We start from the raw sequence: 19,458 nt of genomic DNA on the forward strand, positions 1-19,458 counted from the left end.
AATCAGGCTGTATGTAGTCCGATCCCTATTTCGCTTCGCAAAAGTTCAGGCCTGCCAACTCACACGGTGTCACCCACCAAACATACACGCCAACATTATAGATTTTACCAAATAAATCAATCAGAAGAATGCATTTTCCTCACTGGTTTCCATTAGACCCGAAGCAATTTTAGGCGGGAAATATAAAGCCATTTTTGGCTTACAAACTCGAAGTCTCCCCTCTGAATCTGGTGTGGTGGCATGTATGCCCTGTGTCAAACAATTGTGGCTCCCTGCACATGGTCACCCGGCCGAAATCACACTATGGCAGGAAAGACCAGTTGGAAACCAGTGCACGAATTGTCTTTCTAGCTCGTCATTGGATGCAGTAAGCAGCTGATGTCCTTCAAGGGATGTGAAAGAAACATTCCAGGACATCAGCAACAGCCTCAGCAACGCTTTTTTTTGGGGGGGGGGACCTGGGGGGAGGGAGGTGGTGTGCTTGGTGGAGGGTAGAGTGCTTCTTGCTCAATGTCCCCCCCCTCCAAAGCTCCACCCCCTCCTCATAAGGTGACATTTATTTACCAGTTGGCAGGTCTGGAAGCTCCTAGAAATGTTAACAAAAGCAGCGTCCAATGCATCCTAACACCGGGTGGCAGCCTTCCCTTCTTTCTAACCTTATGGTCTTTGGGGAAAATTGAGTTTCTGTGCTTTTGTATGATATGTGATAACACACGAAATATGTATTTCTGTCTGCGTGGCACTGAAGCAGGTCGTCGTGAATGTTCGCGGCAGACATGCGTAACCATGGGTCTCGAAGGTGTACGTAGATATGGCTATGTATGAGCACGGAACTCCATGCGCTAAAACTATAAGCATACCCAAACCTTTTTGACTGACTGACGTGTATCTGCCTGAACACAGCATCACATAATGCCGATTGTAGTAGGAATGGCACAGTCTCACCACCAATCATTTCCTGGCTTACACTTTAAAACATCGTGCACAACCCATTCATAGAGAGAAACGTCATTTAATAAAAGAAGAACAGACTTTGTCTGTGCTTGAATGGGAGAGGTGTGGCACAGCGGCTTATGATTTTATTCTAATATATTTATATAGGTTTGTGATGTTCTGTGTTTAGATGGTCTTTGGATGTCTCAGCTGGTGTGTTTGCCTAGTGTGTGCATTTGTGTTTTGGTTTATCAACTTGCTTCTAGACAGTTTGGGCATGCCCATGTCTGAATGAGTCACATATTTGCATCAAGTGTGAGTTACCTGTGGATACTGTATAAACGTCTTTGTGGTACAATTGGTTCTTTCTTATACATTTCTGTATTCTATCTTTTTTAAGAGGCTTGTTGGACACAGTGGTGGCTGGCACAGATCGGGGGATAGTGTGGCGGGGGAGGTTGGGGATGGATGGTTTGAGAATAAAAATCACACTAACCTCTTCACAGCTGCCGTCTCTTCTCCGTCTTCTCTCCTGTCTTCTCTCCTACGCTTCTCTTCCTGACGAGTCTGGGAAGCAGGAAGCACACAGGCTCCTCTAAGTCAATCACGATGTTGCTATCATCAGCATGACGACAGTGCTGTGATTGGTCTGAGCAGCCTGGTTCGGCATTAGATAGGGAGTGGCAGCCTCTGTATATTCTCCACCCAGGCTGTGCAATATAGCCAGGTGGAGAACATGCTAAGTATGCATTACTATTTGGCTCGTACAAGACAGGTGGCCAAACAGTCATGCGCACTAAGTGCCGCAAAAGCTCCACCACCTGCTTGCTGTGACCACAGCCCAACACTGCCTTGTAAAACTTCCTCAGCCTGAAAAAAGAAATTGTTAACAACATTTTGTTATTATGATTTTATTTTTCCTATTTTGCTCTGCTGAAAAGCAGTGGGGCGTCGCTCCTTCCTCTTAGTGGAGGAGCTGCTGCTGGTTGTCCATGTCTTTCACTCGTAACTCCGGGCCATTGAGTTTCCTCCATGTTGTTTTTCAGATTTTTGAGTTACCATCACATCGTTCTCTCTGGACTCGCTCTGTCTCTCTCCGATCTATCGAGTTGTGAATGCTCTCTCCCAGTTTTCTCTCTCTATAGATTGTTCCCTTATCCGCTATCAGTTGTTTCAGTCTCCAAGGTCTCTCTCTCACTCACAGAGGCATTCTGACGGCTCACTCTTCACTTTCGAGCATTATAAAACACTCTATAACAATGCTTTGCATATCAGGCCCTGTACAACAACTTTTCCAAGTTTTTAGTGTCTGTTTTTTCATGCCTACCCAGACAATTATATGACAACACTTAGGTTTATTAGAAATCTTGCACCATACACATTTTCCAAATTCAATGAATAAATTATAGAGGTATTCAGTACATTTAATGCTAAACAATAAAAGTACATAAAAGTAGCAGGAAGGCAATGACCCAAAGAGAGAAGGGTTAATGTAAAGTTCAAGACAAAATAAATGCACAAGCTTGCAATGAGGGGAATGCAGAAATCTGAAACGTAGACACACAGAAGTTTGAAAGGAAACCAGTCAAAACATGCCCTTCTTCCATTTATTATTTAGCAGCGATTGAGGTTAAATAGTGTGGTCTGAAATCAATCACATACATTCTGATTTCTCCAAGCACCTTATTCTGTGAACCCTTCTAAGTCAATGTAACCCCCGGCCCTCTATATGTTTTAATGCAGCATTTATATAGCACTTTATTTCCCTGATCTCAGGCGATGATATATATATATATATATATATATATATATATATATATATATATATATATATATATATATATATATATGTAGGCACAAGAGGGTTCTACCGGGATCGTAGCTCCCAAGTCAGGTGGCGTCCAAGTTCGGCGAACCACAAGCCGAAAATCCAATTAGATCCACAGGTTGCTTACAAAGCATAAAGGACGCACTCAGGAAATTGCAGAAAAGCGGATTTATTTATCCAGCAACACGCTACGCGTTTCGACAACTGATTTGTCTTGATCACACGTGAAAACCCCCTGGTGGTGACAATGAGTTATACATTTCGATCATGTAAACACAGACAAAGGACATACAAGTAGTTCCACTAAAGTAATGTAGTAAAACGACCGCCATATTGAACTGGTGAAAAGTGACCATAGTATCTCATGCTCGGACAGTGCCTCCGAACAAGGAATTAATGCAGCACAAGTTACTGCAACCAAATAAACATTTGAGGACAAGTGCCCTTTTAGACTTTAAAAATTGTTCAAATGAAAAATACAAGTAAGTATTACTAATGTATCTCGTAGTAGGACAGTACCTACAAAACAAATTCATATTACCATGCAAACTATTGTCATGCAACATTTTAAAGAAGAATGAGGACTAGTGCCCTTCCAAATGAAACAGCTATTCAGTCGTGGATGTGAATATAAGCCAGATTCACTAGGTACATTGGTTACGGCGGTCTGGAACAATAATCAAAACATGGACTCGTCAATTGACATGTCTAGCCATGTACCAGAAAAGTCTTGTAAACAAAACGAATATGTATACATCGGACAGCAGGGAGAGTGCAAAGAAATCAAAAAAGTGAAAATTCTACTTTCATTCTTGTGGTAGTGTCATTCATCCAAAGTTCCATATGATAGAGGACCGTGACAATAAATGTGACAGGATTGAACACAGGAATTCTCCATCATATCCTGAAAAATACACATAAAACATACAGTTAAAATCAAATAAAATCAATGTAAACCTGCAAAGGAAAACATGAATGATTATATCTTTTTAACTTATTCATTTTACACAGCTTGTTCTGAAGCTAACATTGATATTGTTCATAGAACTAAGGGGTCCTAGGAAATGGGGGGGGGGGGTTGTTAGGTGTAAGAGGGAGGTGAGGGAGCAATTTATCCCTCGTGTAAATGAGTGGCAAGCTCCTCATCCCAGTTATGCCCTCCCGGAAATTTAGTCTCGAGGTCCATGATCCAGCGTGATTCCTTCTTCCTCAACGCCAGTTCACGGTTACCCCCTCTTCTTCCAACATTTACCTGTTCTACCACAAAGAACCTGAGCAGAGAATTGTCTGAGTTGTGGAATTCTCTAAAGTGCCTTGCAATAGGATAGTGACTGTCAACATGAGTGATGGCCCTGAGATGTTCCATTACTCTCTTTTTGGCTGTGCATGTGGTGCTACCCACATACCTTTTGTTACATGGGCATTCGAGTATATAAACAACGTACGTGGTGGAACAGGTGAGGAATTGCTGAATAGGTTTATGTTCCTTCTTCCCTGGTATGTTGATATACTTCACCATAGTACTGTTGGAGCACGCCTTACAATGCCCACAGGGGTAAAACCCTCTAAGACCTTGAGTGCGTTTTTTGATGTCAGTTATGTCACTTTTAATGAGCATATCTCTCAGATTCCTGCCTCGTCGGTAAGTAATTTGTGGTCTAACAGTGAGGAGGGGACCTATGATATTGTCACTACGTAAGATTTTCCAATTACTGGCAAGTATTTTCCGTACTTTATCGGATTCCTGATTAAAGGTGGTTATAACTCTCACGTTATTCTGGGTATCACTACCTATGTCTGAGGGTGTTGGGTTGAGAGCTTTCGTTCTATCCACACTCCCGACTTTTTGGACAGCTTTGTTCAGTACACCTTCGGGGTATCCTTTCTCTCTAAATCTGTTCAACATGCAATCTTTTTCAGCTAAAAAGGTGAACTCATCGCTACAATTTCTCTTTGCTCTGAGTAGCTCACCATACGGAATGCTCCATTTAAGAGGGTCCGGGTGAGCGCTGAGGGCATGGAGGAGGGTGTTCCCTGCGGTGTCCTTTCTATGCAGTTTAGACGTGAGATGCCCATTCGTGACTTCTATTTCTGTGTCAAGGAATTCCACACATTTCTCACTAATGTTATGAGTGAGATGTATATTATAGGAATTCCGATTCAATGTATCAATAAACGTGACAGCTTCTTCACGTGTACCTTGCCAAACGACGAACAGATCGTCGATATAACGTATCCAGGTAGTGACTTTATCAAAGTATTTTTTGAGGTCAATGTCCGATCTGATTTCTTCCTCCCACTTCCCTAGAAACAGATTCGCAAAACTAGGCGAAAATGCTGAGAGCATTTTTATGGACCTTGGGGAGCAGGTAGAATATGTGGAGCTTGGGATAATCTTTCTTCAAGAAGCAGAATTCATGCCATGTCAATAAGCCCTTGTCCCGCCACTCAATAAGTGATTCCCAGGTTTCAAGTATACATTCATTATACTGGACCATAGAGCTTTTAACATAGAAGTCACTGCTGTTGAGTTGTCTCAATGCTTCGTTTACATACATATCCCTACCCCATAGGACAATATTTCCCCCTTTATCCGCAGGACGCAGAACAACAAAAGTGCTTCTTGAAGAAAGATTATCCCAAGCTCCCCATATTCTACCTGCTCCCCAAGGTCCATAAAAATGCTCTCAACCCCCCGGGCAGACCCATCATCTCCTGCCTAGGTAGTGTCAATGAGAATCTCTCGCAATATGTAGACCACTTCCTGAGAGAATATGTTTTCAAACTTCCGGCATATATCAAAGATACCACTGATTTTTTGAAAAAGATTGATAATTTACAATGGGTAGAGGGCTCTCTTCTCATTACTATGGACGTCAATGCACTGTACACGATCATTGATCATGTACAGGGCATGGAAGCTAGCTTGTATTTTCTTAGACAAAGGGACAATTGCTTCATGGACCATACCCACATGCTCATAAACATGATGAAAATTTGTTTACGGAACAATATTTTCATGTTCGATGGAGCAATTTACAAACAAGTACGTGGGGCGGCCATGGGCTCAGCATTTTCGCCTAGTTTTGCGAATCTGTTTCTAGGGAAGTGGGAGGAAGAAATCAGATCGGACATTGACCTCAAAAAATACTTTGATAAAGTCACTACCTGGATACGTTATATCGACGATCTGTTCGTCGTTTGGCAAGGTACACGTGAAGAAGCTGTCACGTTTATTGATACATTGAATCGGAATTCCTATAATATACATCTCACTCATAACATTAGTGAGAAATGTGTGGAATTCCTTGACACAGAAATAGAAGTCACGAATGGGCATCTCACGTCTAAACTGCATAGAAAGGACACCGCAGGGAACACCCTCCTCCATGCCCTCAGCGCTCACCCGGACCCTCTTAAATGGAGCATTCCGTATGGTGAGCTACTCAGAGCAAAGAGAAATTGTAGCGATGAGTTCACCTTTTTAGCTGAAAAAGATTGCATGTTGAACAGATTTAGAGAGAGAGGATACCCCGAAGGTGTACTGAACAAAGCTGTCCAAAAAGTCGGGAGTGTGGATAGAACGAAAGCTCTCAACCCAACACCCTCAGACATAGGTAGTGATACCCAGAATAACGTGAGAGTTATAACCACCTTTAATCAGGAATCCGATAAAGTACGGAAAATACTTGCCAGTAATTGGAAAATCTTACGTAGTGACAATATCATAGGTCCCCTCCTCACTGTTAGACCACAAATTACTTACCGACGAGGCAGGAATCTGAGAGATATGCTCATTAAAAGTGACATAACTGACATCAAAAAACGCACTCAAGGTCTTAGAGGGTTTTACCCCTGTGGGCATTGTAAGGCGTGCTCCAACAGTACTATGGTGAAGTATATCAACATACCAGGGAAGAAGGAACATAAACCTATTCAGCAATTCCTCACCTGTTCCACCACGTACGTTGTTTATATACTCGAATGCCCATGTAACAAAAGGTATGTGGGTAGCACCACATGCACAGCCAAAAAGAGAGTAATGGAACATCTCAGGGCCATCACTCATGTTGACAGTCACTATCCTATTGCAAGGCACTTTAGAGAATTCCACAACTCAGACAATTCTCTGCTCAGGTTCTTTGTGGTAGAACAGGTAAATGTTGGAAGAAGAGGGGGTAACCGTGAACTGGCGTTGAGGAAGAAGGAATCACGCTGGATCATGGACCTCGAGACTAAATTTCCGGGAGGGCATAACTGGGATGAGGAGCTTGCCACTCATTTACACGAGGGATAAATTGCTCCCTCACCTCCCTCTTACACCTAACAAACCCCCCCCCCCCATTTCCTAGGACCCCTTAGTTCTATGAACAATATCAATGTTAGCTTCAGAACAAGCTGTGTAAAATGAATAAGTTAAAAAGATATAATCATTCATGTTTTCCTTTGCAGGTTTACATTGATTTTATTTGATTTTAACTGTATGTTTTATGTGTATTTTTCAGGATATGATGGAGAATTCCTGTGTTCAATCCTGTCACATTTATTGTCACGGTCCTCTATCATATGGAACTTTGGATGAATGACACTACCACAAGAATGAAAGTAGAATTTTCACTTTTTTGATTTCTTTGCACTCTCCCTGCTGTCCGATGTATACATATTCGTTTTGTTTACAAGACTTTTCTGGTACATGGCTAGACATGTCAATTGACGAGTCCATGTTTTGATTATTGTTCCAGACCGCCGTAACCAATGTACCTAGTGAATCTGGCTTATATTCACATCCACGACTGAATAGCTGTTTCATTTGGAAGGGCACTAGTCCTCATTCTTCTTTAAAATGTTGCATGACAATAGTTTGCATGGTAATATGAATTTGTTTTGTAGGTACTGTCCTACTACGAGATACATTAGTAATACTTACTTGTATTTTTCATTTGAACAATTTTTAAAGTCTAAAAGGGCACTTGTCCTCAAATGTTTATTTGGTTGCAGTAACTTGTGCTGCATTAATTCCTTGTTCTCAGGCACTGTCCGAGCATGAGATACTATGGTCACTTTTCACCAGTTCAATATGGCGGTCGTTTTACTACATTACTTTAGTGGAACTACTTGTATGTCCTTTGTCTGTGTTTACATGATCGAAATGTATAACTCATTGTCACCACCAGGGGGTTTTCACGTGTGATCAAGACAAATCAGTTGTCGAAACGCGTAGCGTGTTGCTGGATAAATAAATCCGCTTTTCTGCAATTTCCTGAGTGCGTCCTTTATGCTTTGTAAGCAACCTGTGGATCTAATATATATATATATATATATGGGAAATGTTAGGGGAGGTGCATGAGGTTCAAAGACTTCTGCAAACATTTCACAATGAATTTGCATGCGTATAATCATGACTTGTAGATAATGTACGAACAGATGCTGCATTTCCACAGACCTACCAGTACATTGAGTAAGTTACACCTGGATCGGTGCCATATGGGATCCATCCACAAGTGACATAGGTCCAAACTGCCGGTATGCACTGCTAGGCAAACATGCAATATATCATATGGGAAGTATACCCAGAATTGCGGAGGCGTGACCGCAGTGTGCATTGTTAAGCAATCAGGATATGTAATACAAGGAGTACACCCTGAAGTGGTAGATGCTGAAACCCAGTAAACACTGTTAAGCTGCCAGGGAATGTTTCATGAGGGGACCACCCAAAAGTGGTTTATTTGTGACCCCCTTTTTCACTGTAAAGCAGCCAGGGCATATAGCATGCGGGATCTGCCCTGAAGCATTTTAGACCAAATTCCAGTAAGCTCTGTTAGAAACAAAGGTATGTATTGTGTGCAATTCTCCCAGAAGTGACAGTGGAGTTGCTGTTACACCGAATGTATGTGAGGGGTGGACATGGGGTTAAGAGTGTAGTAATAGCGCAGTCCGAGGATTGCATCTATGGGTCTAACCAGAGGCGGCAGCATTGGGCTCGACAATCTTTGGTCTAAGTAGGGTCCAACTAGAGTACCAAGTTAGTATCAGTTGATACTATAGAAAAAAAGTGGTTTGCTTTGGGACAAAGAGAAGGATTGGTAGGGAAAGGTATTAGAGAAGAAGGATCAGTGTGATGAGAGGGCATGGCAGAGGAAACATGGTGGGGGTAAAGTTATGCTGGATGGAGTTATAGTCAGCATCATCAGGTAAAGGGACATTCGAGACAAGTTGCAAACGTGTATACTTTGCCCTAGGCACAACTGGACCTTAATACCTACGATGCATCTTCAGTTGGTATTACGAAAAGTTGGGCTCCTTTACCTGAAACTGAAATATACCACTCGACAACAACTTTAACCTCTCCTTCCAAACAGTATTGACACCAGAGGAAAGCACACATGAACTGTCCCTCAAAACAGGGAAGTTGCTACTGGGCATTTCTGTACCTACCAAGCTTGAGAGTGCTTATACAATAGGCTAAGCAACAGTATTCACTGTAGTATAAAAGGTGGACATGTGACTGCAGAAGTTTCAAGTGGTAGTTAAAATTGAAACAAATGTAGCATTTGAGTTTGTGGAAAGTGAGCTTTTTTGCTTAACATTTATCAAGTTAAATGGTTTCTGTGCTGTGAACTGAATTTGAATCACTTATATATTGCTTTGATCCATATGTTTAATTCTTTCTAGGTATAATTTTCAATGTTTCTTCAAGCAAAAGCAGAGAGGGTCCCAATTCTACTCAACCTCTCCCCCCTCATGTCATCTACACAATTAGGACCAGTGTCCTATATAGCATGAAAACGGATAACACCAAGAATCCCATGTGGAAGTCTCACCCACAAAAGCTGCCAGCTTCTGGTTTTGCCTACAACCATGTCTTTGCTCCACTGCAGGACATGGTGGAAAGAGCAATCACTTCAGTGCAGACAGGTAAAGAATATTTGGAGCCGGAGGTCCAAGTGCAAGCGATGCCATACCCTTGTCACACCAGCGACTTGTGAGTATACTGTGCAATTTGGAATTTAGGACTTGCATGAATAACTTGAGTCTATTTGCTACTTCAAATGTCCTTCAAACATTGCCTCATGTTTTTGATATACTTAATGTACATTTTCTTTTAATTACTACCACTGCTGTCATTATGTTGTACACAAATTTTAAATAGAACCATATTGCATCACTTGCACTACAAACATGTAAATCAGCATTAGCACTATATTCTGTTTGCATCCAGTGCACGTTGGGGTCTTGGAGTTAATAGTAAATATAATAATAATTATTTATTGTTTGATTACTTCAAATCTTACAATTTGACATATAACATCTACTTTAATATAATACCACTAAAAACAAGATCAAAAAAATGCAGCATCAAATTATGAACCAGTTACAATAAAAATATACCAAAAGTGTGAACACAGTTTCATACTGTGCAAAAGTTTTCTTAATTATAATCTCCCAGTTTTGCTTTTACTCTTAATAAAAACTTTACAAAAGGAGAATTCGTACTTATATCATTAGAATGCAGACACCTTATCAAAACTTGCCTACATGTCTTATTCCTTGCGCATTTAAACCTGTTTTAAGTATTGTTTTTCTTTCAATTTGGAGTTCAGGGCAGATGCATAACAAATGGACAATAGTCTCCTCTCCAGTTTTACACAATCTGCATACTGTATCCCCCTCCGACTTCATCTATGGGGGAAGATGAGTCAGTCCAGGGAATACACCATGTACTTTATTTGATAAAGTATACAAAAACGTGATGAATGGAATGCTTGAATTAATCTGAGCCACTAGTATTATTTGGGCTGAATCCCACTTCATCAATATTTTGCACAGCATGCCACCCCAGTTTGGTCTTACCCATATGCAAATCAGTCTTGACTTTGCTCCAGTACGAACAGTCCTGCCAAAACTGCAAAGACAGGTCTTCCCTGAACCGGAACACAGGCAACCCAGGAGCGGATTCTCATAAGTTAGGGTCTAGTTTTAAAAAAGGTGAGATCTAGCCTTCCTTGAGACAGTTGGGAAAAGATCCTTGCTGAAGGGATGCACTGAGAAAAGACAGCCTATAGGGAATAAACAGGAGTACATTTGCTTTTACGGACTTAGAAGGCAAAATTTCCTTACCATAATAAGTTGGTCTTGAAAGATTTATTGATTTAGTCAGTGCGTCTTAACCAGCAGTGTTAATTTTTAATTTGTTTTCTTTCTTATGTTTATTAGAGCCAGGCACTCAATCAATCATTCAATCATGGTTCTTGTAAAGTGTAACTACTCACCCGTTAAGGTCTCAAGGCACTGAGTGAGGGAGGAAGGCGGTAGATCTTTGGTTCAGTCAAAGAGCCAGCTCTTGAGGTCCTTCCTGAATTGAGACAGAGATGGTGATTGCCTGAGATGTAGAGGCATTGTGTTCCAGGGCATCGTAGCGTGGTAGGAGAAGGATTTTCCTGCAGCCGTGGTCTTGCAGATCCATGGGTGGTGGCCCGGGTCATTTGGGTGGAGCAGAGATATCTGGTTGGTGTGTGGAATAAGAGGCAACAGTTGAGTTATGCAGGTCCGGCAATGTGGAGGGATATGTAGGCATGCTTGAGGAGCTTGAAGGTAATTCTTTTGTTGATCGGGAGCCAGTGGAGGTCTTTCAGGTGACCGGGATGTGGCTGAGATGGGGGATGATCAGGATGAGTCTGGTGGAGGCGTTCTGAATGTTCCGTAGTTTCTTTGGCAGCTTTTTTGTGGTACCAGCATAGAGTGCTTTGCCTTAGTCCAGTCTGCTGCTGATGAGCGCATGGGTGACCGTTTTCCTGGGCTTGGTGGGGATCCATTTGAATCTTACGAAGCAAATGGAGGGTGTGGAAGCAGGAGGATGAAACGGCATTGATTTGGCGGTTCATAGAGAGTGAGGCATCAAGGATAATGACAAGGTTATGTGTGTGGTCCGTGGGTTCTGAGTGCTTTGGGCCAGCAGGAGTCGTTACAAGTGGAGTGGGTGGAGCCCAGGATGAGGACTTTCTTTCTTGTCGAGTCTTGTTGAGTCTTGAGGCAACTATCCTTCATCCATGGAGTGACTGCCTTGCTCCCATTGTTGAAGTTTCTCTTGGCAACTGTGGGTTTATCTGTGAGGGAGAGAATCAGCTGGGTGTCGTCGGTGTAGGAAACAATGTTGAGCTTGTGGTTTCTGACGATGGTTGCAATTGGAGCCATATAGATGTTAAAGAGGGTGGTGCTCAGGAAGGATCCCTGGGGCACTCTACAGCTGATCTCTGTGGGTTCTGAGTACAACGGTGGAAGACTGACTCCCTGTGTTCAGCAAGTGAGGAAGGAGCGGAACCATTCTAGGGCTTTTCCGTGGACTCCAGCATAGTGGAATCTTCCGCATAGGGTGTGATGGGAGATGGTGTTGATGGCTGCCAAGAGGTCAAGTAGGATGAGGGCTGAAGTTTTGCCTCAGCTGAGCAGGGTGCAGACGTCATCTGTCTCGGTGCTGTGGTTGCTTCAGAAGCCCGACTGAGAGATGTCCAGGAGGTGGTTTATTTAGATGAACTCTGAGAGTTGGGCGTCGATGGTCTTCTCAATCAATCAATCAATAACTTTATTCGGTTATTATTCAGAAAGAAACAACCATAAAAGTACAATAATACATATCCAATAAAAAGAAGTAAAAACAAGTTACAGCAAAATAGGCATTATTAAAATTCATATGTGTATTGATTTTCGTGACTTAAAAGCATTTCTCAGAAAAGAAGACACAGATGCAACAGTAAATATGTTGTCTAACATCTGGATAGCTAAAAAAGCAGGACAACACTGTCTCAAATTCATTTCCTTCAATATTGGCAGAATCCATCTTTTCCTAGGAAGTGTGTAGAATTTACAGAATAACAGGATATGGATATCAGATTGATTTGACATATCATCACATGGGCATTTATTAAGATGCCTTGTCCAATCATACATAGTAGGAAAACTTAATAGTCTAAACAAAATATTTAGTCTAAATCGTACTATTAGGAACCTTTCAAAGTCTCTCATCTGTAATATACAGTACGGTTGAATACCATTTGTTATCATTATTAACTGATGTGCGACCACTGTGGTTTTTGTCAATTCCTGTTTTGTTCTTAGATCCCATAAATAACTCATACAAAGTTTTTTCAGTTCTTTCCTAGGGATCTGGCACATCAGTATAGGGTCTTCATAATAATCTTGACGGCCTAGCTGAGTAAGGAATGTTTCCACATAGCTCTGCCATTTCATCCTATTAACATTATTGAGGGACAGCGCGTCCCTCAGGATGAAACGGTTGACAGTACACTCCACGGTCGTCCATACCCTATGCCATAAAAGGACAGGTTGTACCTTAATAACATCTTCTATGTACGGTTGTCCGAGTTCGAAATATAAGTGGATACGCTGTCCGGGACTGCTAAAAGATTTCGCATAAAACTATTTTCAGTCGCCTGCAATTATTTTACGTTTGCGTATCCCCAAATACCGGCACCATATATAGCGATTGCAACACAGGTTGCGTTATAAATATGTAAGAGCTCCCTGGTTGGTTTCCTGCCCATTTTCCTACTAAAATGTGTTAAGGCTATCATAGATTTAGAAAATAACAATCTCCTTGTCTCAATGGCTCTAATCCATGAACCTGTACAATCAAACAATATTCCTAGGTAAGGAAAGGTCCGGGTAAAATCCAGGGGTTTCGAATCAATATACATAGTTCTCTTCTTTTTGTCTGCCCCAGAACCACAATTCATACAAAAAGTTTTCAAACAATTGATTCTTAAATCTAGATTGGCCATATAATCGGAGAAAGATGTAACCATTTTTTGCATAGCCTGTGGTGTCCTAGCCATCAAGTCCGCATCATCTGCATACAATAATGCTGGTACAGATCGATTAAATGCCAACGGCATGTACTGGCATTCCTCGAGCAATGTTCTTTCCAGGTCATTGATGTAAATAGTAAACAAGAAGGGGGCAAGGACACATCCTTGCCTCACTCCTCTTGCTATGCTAAAAGGCTTAGTGCACTCTCCATTCTTGCCAAATCTTACTGTGGCCCTTGCCCCTTTATATAGGTCCCTGAGGAAAAATATTATATTTTTCTCAACCCCCAATCTTTCCAGTATTAACCAGAGCTTGCTATGGGTGACACAATCAAAGGCGGATGATAGATCAACAAAGGTCAAATACATCCGTCCCCACTTAGCTTTAGTATATTTATCTAAAAAAATATGCAAATTAAGGCCCTGATCAATTGTGCCTAAGCCCTTCCTAAACCCATATTGTAGATCACTAATTATGGAGTGATCATCTGCCCATTTTGGCAATCTGTTTAAAATCACACGACCAAGGATCTTAACGGTCGAGTCCAATAATGATATTGGGCGATAGCACGCGCAACTTGTTCTGTCGCCCTTTTTAAAAATAGGTATAATGATGGACTCAAACCATGACGATACCAGCCCACTTGTGCAAGAAGCATTAAAACGTTGTGTAAGAAGTGGGGCCCATAACGCCATGTTATTTTTGTAGAGATCTACTGGGACTCCATCTGGTTCAGGGGCTTTTCCTCCCAGGCTTGCTTTGATCCCAGTGTCACTTCCGCCACACTAATAGCCATATTAATTTCCTTATTACTATAGACCGTCATTACATGCAATACCGGATGTGTGGGTAATTGCTCCAATGAGATGGGTGCACTGTATAATTCACCATAGAACTTTACCCACTCGGTCTCAGCAATGGCTATCTCTACCCTCGCCATAGTCTTATCCTTAAAAAAGGAGCATTTACAGCTTTCCAGAAGTCCACAGTGTCTCGGCTTGACAAAGCCTCACACAAAGAATCCCATGCTGCCATTTTCAGGACACACCTTCTCTTCTTTAGGACCTCCTTATAAACTTTTCGCAATTCCCTTATCAAGATTTTATCTTTTACTGGGGCGTTTAGGGCATGCTTAAGGTTAGAGTAGGCTTTAGTGCAAGCTGTATTAAACCAGCCTGTTGTTTTCTCTCTGGGGTGTTTTAAATCTACCCACAGACTGGACTTAATGTGTGAGGCAATTAAAATAAAGTTCTTAATAATCGCAGAGTTTTTCGATTTTTCGTCCAAACAGACATTTATACTTAATTTACAGTTCTTAATTAAGTTACTTAGGAAATCATCTGGAACTATCTTTGTCCATTTTAACGAGTAGCCATTTTGCCTATTTACAGCGATATTACCCATATAATGCTTCGGGAGAGATCCCTGTCTAGGTCATAATGAGGATTTAATATTTCAACACTAAGAGGAAAATGGTCACTCAAAGGGTTGTCTAGGGTTTTAAAGTTCATTACCCATTCTTTGTGACTGTTCGACATCAAGATGTAATCTATTGTTGTAAATACTCCTCTGCCATTAAATGTGGGGCAAAAAGGGACCTCAGGATGGCACATAAAATTGGCGTAACCCAAATCACAAGAAAATATAATGTCATTCATAAGGTCCCCACATACAGTATGATCAAAATGCATTAAGTTTGTCTCATCATCCAACATCAGACCGCATTTCCCTAATTCGCCTTTCCTACATACTGCACAATTAAAATCACCTCCCCAAATGACTACAGTGTCATCGGTGTTTCCTCCTGACAAATTTCTAATGTCTGTATTCAACATTTTCAAAATCGTTTCCACCTCCTCTGCGGGGACATTGTAATAAAAGTTAACAATAATCAAACACAGCTTTTTATCAATATGTATCCTAACCATATGGTAAAATCTGTTATATCTCAATTTTTTCATATTTAAAAAGGTTTGATACATAGGTACCACACAAATTATACGCTTCTTCGGCCAGGTCTCTTGTAAACTGACTATGTCATATCCATTTATAAGATCAACCCAGTTTTGGTTAGTCACCTTAGTTCTTAATCCTGCGACATTCCGAAACATAATTGACCATATTCCCCTGTTTGCTATAATCCTATCATCATTTAAACTCCCCAAACCTTCTCCTGTCGTATCCGTCGCTATATTTTTTTCACTGACATTTCTCATTTCTGCATCTATACTTGGGACTTCCTGTAAGGATGGTACATTTACAGGAGTTACGGAATTGGGTATCCCAGGACATACCCTTAGGACTGCCTGTAAAGATGATACATTTACCGTAGGTTCTTCAACATCTAATGTCGAATATAGGGAATTAGGTATCAATTTGGAAATGACATTCCCTGTACTCAGTCAGTCCACCCTCTCTAGTCCATACAGCATATCAAAGCAATTAGATGTGGTAATGTTAAAATAATCTTGGTACGAAGTCATAGGGCATCCTCGCTGCTTCTCAAAGGAAAAAAAATTTGGTCGAACCAGAGGGTGGATAGAAATAGGTCATATCAAACGTTTGGATACCACTCACTTCTCCTCGATGATAGCAATCACATACACTTTGAACCACACGTCTATCTCTAAAATTAACAATGATACAATCCCCGGGTAGGTCCTTTCTTCTATGACCCACCCAACTCACTCTACGAACATTCAGAATTTCTCCATTTATATATGGTTGGAGAGGTCTTTTTTTATTTAACCAAAAGGTTACTTTATTTTTAAGTTCGTGGTAGGTTTCTGTTTTATTGTTACCCAACTCCGGTACCCCAGAAAGAACAACCAAATAAGGATAGGATTCCGGAGGAAGATCGATGCGTGGGAGGGTACTTTTGTGTTTATCCTTGTTTGGAATTTCCTTGAGTAGTGGCATATTATTGTTGACCTGTACTACTGCTTCCCCTATTTCCTTTATCTCACCTGTCCCGCTTCCCCCTTGTCGTCTCACCCTTTCAGGAGCTTTTGTCCCACCTTCTGTTAATAAGGCCCCTTGAATAGAGCCGTTTAACACTACAGGCAGTCTATTGGTTATATGTTGGGTGATATTACTTGATAATTCCGTTGTTGTTGTACCGTCTGCCATATTATGTGATGTTTTAATTTCTTCAAATTTTTTCAATTTAGCAGAATTAACTGCAGTGGCTTGTTCAAGTGCTCCTAATCTTTCGTTAATCCTTTTAGTTCTTTCCAGCAAAGGTAACATCAGGGACTTAATTAATTGCTCGATCTTCCCCAATAAGCCATCAGTGCTTTGGGCCATAAACAGAGAGGGATCCACCATTTTAATAGGGGCTACCTTGGGTGATGAAGTACTAATCATGACGGTTGACAAAATCGGACTTCCAGGCACCGGGGTTGGTATGCCCTTAGCTTGCTTAGCTGGCTTTGATGCTTTTGATTTCTTTACACACCCTCCCTTTTGGGCTCCCCCTCCTTGTTTCCTTTTTACAATAGGACCAGATCCTAAAACTTGTTTCTGCGTTTGTAAGTTAAGATTTGATCTAAATGTGGATTTGGTAGGGAGATGCTGCTCATCTGGTGTTTTATCCGTGGAGGATACACTATGCAGGGCAGTAACACTTGACTCGCTAATCGCCAATCTGTCTGAATGCTCTTGTGAAAGCTGCTTATTACTACCTCCCAAATTGTTCAGGAGTAATAGCTGAAGCTAAGCCCCCCAAAGAAGAACGTTTCAGGTACATAGGTTCTAGGGAAAGGCGGCGCTCTGTCATAACGATTTCATGCTCTAGGACCGATGCTGCCCTAATTATAAATTGGTCCAAAGTCCCAGTAATACTCCCACCCACTCCTCCTAAACCTGCTTTTCTCCCTTTTCCTGTGCGGGCCGCCATATCCGGCTATCTACTATACAGGCTATACAGGCTGATGTTTGTTAATGTTTAACCCACTCACAGTATATACACAGTGTCCGCTACAGTAGTCCCAAGTATTTATAATAAAGAGTCTTACTGGGTTAACAATGTTCAAGATGTTCGAGGGGTGGCCCAGCCTAGTCTCCTTCAGTCTCTGACGGGCGCGGACGGGCCTGCCCTTGGCCCGGGCTTAGCCCGGGCATGTCCCGCGCCGTGGGAGCCCAAGCGTCCCTTTAAGCGCCTCCTGGCACGCTGACTGCGGGCACGGCGTGTGCGGCGTGCATCGCGCAGGGGACGCTGGGAGTTGTAGTTGAACTCCCCTCCGGCGTCTTCCTGCTCAGAAATGGCCCCCAATGACTCCTGGCGGTGGCGGCAAGACCATAGACTGCTCCGGAATGCCCCCAAAGGTAAGACCGGCTGTTGACACCTGGCAGTGGCGGCAAAACTACCGTGGGCTCCCCTTCTCAATGACTTTACCTGGGAAGGGCAGCAGAGAGATGGGTCTGTAGTTCTTGAGATCCGTCTGGTCGGCAGAGGGTGTCTTCAGCAAGGGGTTGATCTCGGCCTGTTTCTAGTCTTTGGGGAAGGTGGTGAACTCTATGGAGCAGTTGATGGTGCCTCAGAGTTCGAGGGGGATGGAGGTTCCAGTTCTGTAGAAGATGTGGCGAGGGCAGGGATCAGAGGGGGCTTTAGAGGCGATGCGCTTAATGATCCTGAGGGTGTCGTCAGGGGTGAGGGTGGTCCAGGTGGACGGGGTCTGTTGGGGTCTGGAGCCATTGGGTGCGGTGGTCGTTGGTGGAGTATGTGGGATGTGGGTTCCGAAGCTGTCATATATCTCCTTGATCTAGCGCTGGAAGAAGGTGGCAAGGTTGTCGAAGAGGTCTTAGGAGGGGGAATGTCTGCTGTCTCCGTGCTGGGTTTGGTGAATTATTTGACCATGGTGAAGCGTTCTTAGTTTTTGTGGGCTTTGGTGTTGATACGTTCCTGTGTAGCTCTTTATTTTGTTCTTCTGATGAGGTGGTGGTGTGCATTGATGGTGGTTTCGAAGGCTACGTTGTCTGCCAAGATCTTGCTGCTGCTCCATTTCTTCTCGAGCCATCTGCAAGTGCACCTGGATTCTTGGAGGGTGGGAGATAACCAGCTGGCTTTCTTGGAAGGCTGCTTGCCTGAGGGTTTCCTGAGAGGAGCCAGTGTGTCGACACAGTTGCAGATCCAATGGTGGAGGTTGCATGCTGAGGCGTTGGCATCTGTAGATTTCAGTGGTGGGGTTTTGCAGAGGAAGGTGGTGAGCTGGTCTTCTGTGACTTTGTTCCAGTTTCTACGAGGATGGTGGTGGGTGTGGTGCTGAACTGTGGGTTTGGCGAAGGAGAAGTGGGCGCAGTGGTGGTCGTTCTAATGTAGCTCGGAGGTGTGGCTGACAGATATGTTGTTGCTTACAGAGAAGATGCTGTCGAGCGTGTGTCCGGTTGCAAGGGTTGGACAGGTGACCAGTTGATTGAGTCCGATGGTGGGGAGGTTCTCCAGTAGAGAAGAGGTGTTTTGCTTGACGAGGCTGTCCAGGTGGAAATTGAGGTCACCAAGGAGGATGTAGTCAGTTATGGCAAGAGTGCGGTGAGCGATTAAGTCGGCTATGGCTTCGCTGAAGACGAGGGTGGTGTTTGGGTTTGGAGTTCCATGTTGTGCGATTGATCATCGCAGCTGTGAAAAGGAGGGTATTTTTGTGTACAATGGTGATGCCTCCTCCTGGCCAGTTGGCGCGGGCCTTGTGGATGATTTTGTAGCCGTCAGGGATGGCCGTTAAGATGGAACAAAGGTGGGGTTCATCCATGTTTCTGTGAAGAAGGCAACATGGGGAATAAGAAATGATGCATCTTATATTCATAATTTTTTGAGCTATAGTGTTGATTACCCATCCTGATGATGGTGGGATGGGAACATTGGAAATTATATTGGT

At 42.6% G+C, this 19,458-nt stretch overlaps 1 protein-coding gene across 1 annotated transcript in view; it reads left to right on the forward strand.

The window, feature by feature from the left end:
- Positions 1 to 19,458, forward strand: part of ABCA13 (ATP binding cassette subfamily A member 13) — a 2,470,580-nt gene that overhangs the window by 764,959 nt on the left and 1,686,163 nt on the right. The window contains exon 23 of the mRNA XM_078686273.1: positions 9,434 to 9,743. Coding sequence (XP_078542399.1) covers positions 9,434 to 9,743 — 310 coding nt within the window. The remainder of the gene's footprint in view (positions 1 to 9,433; positions 9,744 to 19,458) is intronic.

Source organism: Lissotriton helveticus, chromosome 4_1, assembly GCF_964261635.1.
Source record: "Lissotriton helveticus chromosome 4_1, aLisHel1.1, whole genome shotgun sequence".
Classification (NCBI taxonomy): domain Eukaryota; kingdom Metazoa; phylum Chordata; class Amphibia; order Caudata; family Salamandridae; genus Lissotriton; species Lissotriton helveticus.